The sequence below is a fragment of the Anneissia japonica genome, unplaced genomic scaffold (genome assembly GCF_011630105.1).
Source record: "Anneissia japonica isolate Jap-2015-1 unplaced genomic scaffold, ASM1163010v1 scaffold248_len14902_cov215, whole genome shotgun sequence".
In the NCBI taxonomy this organism is placed as follows: Eukaryota; Metazoa; Echinodermata; class Crinoidea; order Comatulida; family Comatulidae; genus Anneissia; species Anneissia japonica.
Genome location: NW_022695698.1, coordinates 1 through 8,934, shown reverse-complemented (window position 1 = coordinate 8,934; position 8,934 = coordinate 1). Strand labels below are relative to the sequence as shown.

At 33.4% G+C, this 8,934-nt stretch overlaps 1 protein-coding gene across 2 annotated transcripts; it reads right to left on the bottom strand.

The window, feature by feature from the left end:
• Positions 1-1,807: 1,807 nt before the first annotated feature.
• Positions 1,808-8,484, bottom strand: LOC117101526. 2 transcript variants are annotated; one of them, XM_033241500.1, is made up of 6 exons: positions 8,217-8,484; positions 5,862-5,900; positions 5,003-5,101; positions 4,235-4,458; positions 3,781-3,950; positions 1,808-2,266 (listed from the first exon to the last, which is right to left on the bottom strand). In XM_033241500.1, exons 1-6 carry the CDS (start codon positions 8,296-8,298, stop codon positions 2,134-2,136), a joined length of 747 nt encoding a protein of 248 aa, XP_033097391.1. In that variant the 5' UTR covers positions 8,299-8,484; the 3' UTR covers positions 1,808-2,133. The 2 variants fall into 2 exon arrangements, with proteins under 2 accessions (XP_033097391.1, XP_033097392.1); XM_033241501.1 differs by lacking the exon at positions 5,862-5,900.
• Between the last annotated feature and the right edge of the window lie 450 nt (positions 8,485-8,934).

The window sequence follows — 8,934 nt, the reverse complement described above, 5'->3', positions numbered from 1 at the left end:
TAGGCCTATGCCCCCAACCGTCTACAATTGGTTTATTTCTAGATATGTGATCAAAATACAGTGCCAAAGATTTAAAAGTTGGTTAAATTGTTCTCTTTTTTCCCCATCTGAATGGTAGTAGACAGATTAGAACAGATCATGAAAATCCATAAAAATCACAAAAATTATCAAGCATACCCAACGATTCCGCACGGGGGATAAAACTTTTTGAATTCAAGGGGGCGCTATTTGCTTTTAATTCTCTGTCAAAGAACACATCACAATTACTCGGTGTTCTACTGTATCTATCGAGTTTTTAGGCGCAGATACGTAGGTGAAGACATCTGTTCATTACGAAACTAGACAAAAACCTTTGTTAATATTTGTTGTTAAATTGTTTATTGTAATATTTATCCTAAATGTAATATGTGTGCTTAATTTGCATATTTCATTATATTATAGGCCTAAGCCTTTATTCTCAAAAGATAATATTCTGTGTGGAAGTAAACGGATCAGAACAAATCATAAAAATGCATCAAACTCACGAAAATTGTCAAGCATAATTCAACGATGCGGTACGATATTTTCGTCTCAATAAACACATTTAAATGTCATAATACTGGCGATCCAATCAGTTTTCCGCGCAAGCGTTGAAACTTTTTAAATTCAAGTAGTGGCGGCGCCAACGGAGGAAGGGGGGATGGGGGGGGGGAGGTGGTTGAGCCCTATTATCTGATGAATGGGTAAATTCAGCATGCGTTTTTAAAGTCACACGAAAATCCAATAACAACTTACTAATAGAAATCACATCATAATAACTCCACCCTGTAAATTTATATTACATCACCACGGATATAAAGGTCTCCTACAGCTACTTTACAATTCTATTCACGAAATCATTAACTCCAACATTTGGATTTTACATTTTATTTTTTATAATGTATGAGGCCTAAAAAGAAATTTATTCATGACCTCTAGGACCATAAAGCAATCCATATCAATTAATTATTTAGATCGTATTATCTTTATAACTTTATTCAGAAAAAAAAATACACACGGTAATATTTCGTGACCTCTGGTTACGTTGAAATTGCATCCATAATCAAAACCAAAAATAAATTATATCTTAACCAATTGAACACTTTGGTAATGGATGAGTTAGGCAGTTTCATGAAACATGAATGTCATAATGAGGGTAAACGTTTGGGAACGTTATCTTTAATATTAAGATGTGACAGGGGCGTAACCTCTTGAATCTCTGAAGTTTTAGCTATTCCAATCTATCCCATTGTTAATCCCCATGACCCCCTCTGATCCGCTAAGGGTTAATTCTGGTGGGAAATCTAAGTGACTGTACCATTTTTACATCAGCTCAGTAGAACACCGGTAATAGTAAAATAATGAACTAAATTAAAAGTTTTCCTCAAGTCCTTTAAATTACAATTTATTGATAAATCGTCTCTTAGTTTTAAGTTTTAAGATGGTTAATGCATGTGAAGAAACAAATCATTATTTTGAAATTGTTAATTAAAACTGACAATACATGTTTGATTAAATCTACACCATTTGTATTTAATATTATAAAACACATTTTGATTCTGGTCGTTTATAGAACAATTTTGTAGGACAAATTATTATCGTGTTTTTTGGTTATTGTCCATTTATTTCATTTATTTATAATAATTTTTACTACTACTATTACTACTACTACTACTAGTATTACTACTACTACTACTACTACTACTACTGACAATAATAATAATGATAATAATAATAATGATGATGATGATAATAATAATAATAATAATAATAATAATAATAATAATAATAATAATAATAATATGCTTACTTAGATTATTATGTCATTAACGCACATTAATAATAGGCCTATTAAATTTATTAATGAAGTTTTGCTTTATATTCAAAATCTTAAATTTAAAAAAACATGTCCTGGTGTTTCATTAAAAAGTTCAAGGACATTATGCGCAACTCCGCATTCCAATAATGATATATAAATTTGGTATTTGTTAACAGGCAAAACTACATTGTCTTGAATTTGAAAACATAAGCCATTCAGAAAACAGTAGGTTTACGTTCCTATTGAGATGACAGATCAGAGGACAGACCACCAGAGACAGACAACCGGGGACAGATCTAATTCTCTTTGGCAGCGGCACAGCTACAACAGGTACTCACAGCAATCCAATCCCATATATACCTTTTGGTTGACGTTGACCACACGTACGCGATGTTCCAGGAAGACTTCTCCCAGCATTTTGAAGAAAATCTATGAATAGAAATAGATAAGATGATTTAATTTATCTACATAATCGTTCTGTTAAGCCGGTGGCAGCGCTACAGGGGGCTAGGGGCCACATCCTCCACCCCGTCGGGGAGAAAAACCGTCATCCGTCGGGAAGAAAAAACAATAGGCCTATATGGATTTTCTACATAGGCCTATCAATGGACTCTCAAGTAGATTAAGCCGTTTAAACCCCTAAATTGTCATATTTTTGGGAGGCTTCTCCCCTAGACCACTTTGTTCTCGTCGGAGACCTTGGAATCCCCCCCCCCCCCCCCCCGTCGGGAAAATCATGGCGCCGCGCGCCCTTGTGTTAAGCTCTATTTTGAGCTGAATACCGTACTTCACAAATCTTGATGGCTCTTTTCAGCTGTTTTTTTTTTAAATTTTATTTTTTTACATTTTATATGCCTGTTATTGTTTGTATTGAAATGTTTCTGATGTAAACGCTATGAAAATGGCGCTATATACATATATTTAAAATAAAATAAGCCCCGAAACTAAGGTCCCACAAATCGACAGCGTAACTTGTGTGTTTGTGGTACATCCTGCCTATTAAATAACACGTTCTGATGGGTCAGTTGTTAGGTTTGATTTACACCTCGGAAAGACCTATTAATACAATATTATATGGGATGCTTTCATTTCAGAAACCACTGTTTTATTATCTCAGGGGTTTTTTTTTTAAATTAAATAGTTTATTCTGTTCGTAAAGTTTCATTCTGATTAACCGCGAACTAAGTCTATACAATTAGGCAAATGGACTGGAATTAATTAAAGACGGGACCTGTGCGCGTATATTTGATTTTGCTATAAACTGCTGATCTCTGGCAATTTGGGCATTTTAATCGTCTTTAGATTAGATCACAATTTCTATTTTTTTTAACATGAAGATAGTACCTACAACTTTAGAAGAATTAAATTATTTCATGATGCAGACTCCAGACGAGCGAGAAACGTTTAAGTCTGGGTGGATGGATGGATGGATTGATTATGAACAAGTGAACATGTGAACAAACGAACGGGTGGATGGATGGACGGATGGATGGATGTATGGATGGATGGATGAATGGATAGATAGATGGATGGATGGAACGGACCGATGGACGGGTGAATGGATGGATGGATGGATGGATGGATGGAACGGACCGATGGACGGGTGAATGGATGGATGGATGGATGGATGGACGGATGGATGGATGGATGATTGATTGAATGAATGGAAGGATCGATGGATGGGTGAATGGAAGGTAAGATGTTTGGATGGAATGATGGATAGATATGGATGGAGGAATGATGGATAGATATGGATGGATGAATGAATGGATGAATGAACGAGATGGTATCAGATGGAATGGGATAAGGAGATGGGATGGGAATCCGTTTACAATTTTGATGTTTTGGATGAATTAATATACCTTGAATATAATGGATGATTAATGGATATATGAAGGAAGAAATCGACAAATACGAAAGAATTAACAACATTTTCAACTTACAATGGAGAAATATTTTCACATTTTGCTGACGGATTTGTACATTCAGTGACGTAAAAAAATTGATCCTCCAGTAAGCGGACTTCGTTCTGTGTTCGTGTCATTCCGGAGTCTAGCTCCTTCCAATTACTAACGCTGCTGCAAATTTCCTTCAAATGAGCACTTCGTTTGGACTGCAGAAAAAAAAAAATCGCATCAGTTGTGTTACAATCAAATTGCTTCATTTAAGCGGAAAATCGTTACTACAGGGAACTAATTACCAACGTGGCGTGCACCCGTTACGCCTTGTGACATAAATTTATTACGACATTTAATGATAATGAATTATATAACTAGACAATAACGTAGGCATGGAGTTTTAATATTTATATGCAATATTCCGTTTAATTGCTATTTTGATAATGTTGTTCACGAATTATATAAGAAAAGTGTAAAACAAAATATTAAGATTACATACTCGTTTACTCTTCTCCTCTTCTGCTTTGATAACCGATGGTGGCAGTATACGCCTGAAGTTTGGTTTCCTTTGTGCAAATACAATTCGGTCGTTGTTGAGTGCTGGATGGTCGAGAATTTTGTTGTAGAAGTCTAAAATATCATCTTGAATAATTTGCACCTGTCTTTCGTGCAATTGTGTGCTTTCTTCCGATTGAAGTTTTTCGATCAAGTTAACGGCCAACTCTGAAAAAAAAAAAGTAGATTTCCTCGCATTTTCCCATAATAATAGTATCGCAGCCTGAGTTCTTATATGAAAAGTAGGCCCACTGTAAATATAGGCCTAAAAAAGTATAATATTATGACGTCCAGATTTCCAAGTTATGATTTTGTTAAATTCGCATATATTCTTTTATTTCTATTGAAAATGTAATCATCCTGAATGAGACACCGTGTGATAATTTACTTTCAGTTTATTTCTAACTTTATTACTTTTATTGAAAGTGTGAAACTTTCCGGATTGCCATTCAAAACCTTAGCAACTGACCTATCAAAACAAGGCCAGGAAGACGCGCATATCCCACAAACTCACAAGTTAACGTATGTTTACCACCAACCTCTCGTTATGGACTTATCAACTATTCAAGACGGGGCTTAGTGGAATGGACGATTGTAAAAAGCAACGTTATATAAATTCATATATCTGAATGATAAATAAAATATAAATATAAATTTTAAAGTAACGTACACTACCATTGGACTCCCATTATGAAAATTAAAAGTCAATTACCATGAAGAACTAACTGTAGCATTCCGTTGTCTTTTATGATATGTGACATCTCATCCTCAGCACCGAAAACATTATCAGACGAAGCATCAAAACCGTAATCTAAAATAAAAAGAAAAACAGATTTAAAATTACAATTGTTATCGAAATAATTACAAAACTACGGCATAGTTTTTAAGTATATATTACACCCATAAGCAATCATACAGTGCTACACAATAACGTATAAGGATGGTCGTCACTAACTTTTGTTAATTAAATAATTTTTTTCATCTTGTTTTTCTTGATTTAGTATAAATATACTTTAAATTTGAGATGTTTCAATAAAGTTCGTGCTCATTGACGATGGTTTCTAATTGACGTTCAAGCTTTAGTCGCATCTACTCTTTCAACCGCTCGATAGGTGACAACCCACCGGCCCCGAGGTGAGGCGTTGGCCGTAAAGGTTAAGTTGGTTCTTCGGTTTAATAACGATAATAAGCCTATGTGGCCAAAGTTTGAACGGCAATCAACCAAAAGGAAGTGGGTGTCAGTACAATATATTCACATTTTAGGTCTGATGTAAAATACATTATCGTTATTTTCAAATTTGCATACAGAAGGAATACAGCCATACAACTATATAAGCCTAATTCCACAATATATTACATTTTTCGGATTCGAATTCCGATGGGTATCATAGTAGTTCTCAAAATATGCATGACAAATTTGTTGTTATAGTGTATACTTAATGGCATAGATACACACACAGCATTAACAAATGTAGTGTCGGGTTATGCATACACAACAATGAACGAATGACGAATTATGTTTTAGTAACAAAATATTAGCATTAAACCGGTAAATGTCTTCATTATCTCACCTTCGTTACTCTCGGCGCTAAGGTTGAAAGACACTGTGTCTGAAAAAGAAGCCTCTGTTTAATTAACGTAATTAAATTTCCTTCATTCCGTTTATTGTCAGCAGGTTTTGACAAGTTCTTCGAAGAAATCACAATTGATCGCATTCAGCCTACTGATTTTAAAGGCATGTTTTAGCAAATGTGTAAATGGAAAATCGATTCTAAAGCTGTGGGGGAGGGTCGTAAATTGTTGTATCCGATGTATCCAGATTGAAAATCGTGGGGTTGGAAGGTATGTTATTTTCACAATACACTTTCAAGAAAGGTTGACCCAAAAGCTTAATCTACACAATCTCTTTAAGCCGGGCACTCACTGCAAACGGGGGTGCTCGGCCGACGCGATTCTATGAAGAACGCAACGCCACGAAGTGCGCGCAACGGATCGTTGTTCAGACTGCCACCAACATTTAGCAGACGGTGTTGCGTCGGATTCCTAAACTACCAGTACTGTATGTCTGTAAGTTTCGAGTATTAAAGTTGTTTTTGGTTTCAAGAATATTGGCCAGGACTGAACATTTAACCTCGGGATTGTAAAGCAACAGCGTTACTCCGTTCGTAATCACAATATAGACAGAATATGTCAAGACAATTTATCTACCTAAAGCCTTTTCAATTGATGATTCATCTGTATATAATGTTTGTTCATATTAAACATAGGCATATAATATTGGCTAAAAATCTAGATAGCCTCTCTTTTACGCTGACCATTAGAATGTTGCGCGCGATGACGTAGTGAGGTTGGTTCACCTGTGACGAGAGGTCCTCTTTAATATGGGCCTGCTCGTTTCAGCAAATTCAGCAATGACCTTGTGTAACTTGTATAGTTCATAGACTTAATGAAATTAGGAATCCTCAAAAGTACCAAAAACGACACGAATACATCCGCTAGTTGGGCTATTAATCGAATATATTGTTAGATCGATTGGATTGCGTTAAGTGTAAAGGTATAAAACCGGAAATCGCATGAATCGTTGAAAAAGTGCAAAGCCCGTCCATTTAAGAATTCTTATTAAAAATCTGTAAACTTATTATCATTATTATAATCAGCGTCAACATCTGCTTCTTCTTCATCATCACCATCATCATAATTATAAGATTATTATCACTATCCTCATTATCAGAAATATATTGCCACAGTTAGGCCTATTTATTTATTTATTCAGTATTACTATTATTATTATCATCATTATCATTATTATTATTATTACAGTATTATCAGCATTGTTATAACAACAACAACAACAACAACAACAATAATAATAATAATAATAATAATAATAATAATAATANATTATTATTATTATTATTATTATGTAGTTTCATAATATGATAAAATAAAACACCAGACCATGGAAATATATTGCCACAGTTAGGCCTATTTATTTATTTATTATTACTATTATTATTATCATCATTATCATTATCATTATTATTATTACAGTATTATCAGTATTGTTATAACAATAATAATAATAATAATAATAATAATATTAATAATAATAATAATAATAATTATTATTATTATTATTATTATTATTATTATGTAGTTTCATAATATGATAAAATAAAACATCAGACCATGGAGGAGCAGAAAAAGGCTTAATTGAGGTAGGCGAACTATTAATATATTTGAAAAAATAATTATAGAAACCGAAATTGCTGGTGTAAATCGAAATCTGGTACAGTATGTAAAACATTATATGTAAATAATGTCATAGGAGTTAGAATTTTAATTTAAAAATAAATAATGAAGGCCAAGAAATCGAAATACAAACGGGTAACACATCAAGTCTACTTTCTCTGAACTAAAATACCTAATCTCATTAATACAACGGCATCGGAAATAAATTACCGTTATCAGTTTATACGATTGTGTAAAAGTAAGTTTTCAATCTCAAAGAATTAGTTAAACTCAGTAATTTTTATGTAGTATTGGAAAAAAGATTAAAACCCACGCAGAATGTGATTATTATAGCTCACCTAAAGTTCATGTAGGTCTAAGTAATGTAGGATTCAAAATAAAAAGCTTAGACCTACATGTCATAATCACTCACATTTCTTTAAAAATAAATTTCTTTAAAAATAAATTTCTCCTCATTGTGATTTTGGCATTAGTAAGCTTATTTGTAATTAAATATATTTCATAAAATTTAGAGAATTGTATATTATTTGTATATACACCAATCATGATATAAGTACTTTCAGCAACAACATTAATAGAATAAAATCTTCAAGAGAAATGAACAACTACAAACCATCTCCGTAACAAGCATTAAAGTACAAAATCTTTAATAAGATAAAACAAAAAATACTTACCATCTGCATTGGTTACGTGAAGCAAGGCAACAACCAGACAGATACCACCTATCAGTTGCTGACCAGTTTCTAGTTTAGCCATCGAATATTTTGAAAAATTTCTATTAAAGTCGGCGGTTATCCAATGCCACAAATCACTTCCCGTATTGGCTTGGTGGGCCTTATGCAATACAGTTCTCCATGTCGACGATTTTTATAGCGTCTTGCTGGACGAACAATAAGATCGAGAGATGACGATTTGATGACGATAGGCGAACGACTATCTGATCTAATCTAATTGATGCTTGTCCAAAGAGCGCAGCACACCTGAATGGGAATTGATTACGTCATTATTCTGCCTCGATGATCTGACTTCAGTTTGGCTCCACGAACATTACCTTTAGTACGTTTGATATGGTGATTAATTTAGCACTATTTATCTATTTATTTTTATTATTAGGGATTCTTAACGAATTATCGTAAATTAATAATAATTAATATTTCAAAATATGCCAAAAATATCTTCCTTATCTTAATAGTGTCTACAATAATAGAAGTAATAATAATAATTATAATAAGCCTAATATTAATTATGAGTTAATGATGATGGTGATGAAGATAAATCATGATGATAACGATCTATTATGTCAACGTATGCAACCGTTTCATTTTCGCATTTGCTTATATTTATATATTTCTCTGAGACATATGTGGAACCAACCCAACTACAGTACATCGG

Coding starts and splice junctions, on each gene's coding strand:
- LOC117101526 (XM_033241500.1), bottom strand. CDS start 8,298: ATGGCTAAACTAGAAACTGGTCAGCAACTGATAGGTGGTATCTGTCTG. Junction 5,102..5,861: donor TAGCGCCGAGAGTAACGAAG/GTGAGATAATGA, acceptor TTTTTATTTTAG/ATTACGGTTTTGATGCTTCG. Junction 3,951..4,234: donor AAGAGGAGAAGAGTAAACGA/GTATGTAATCTT, acceptor TTTTTTCTGCAG/TCCAAACGAAGTGCTCATTT.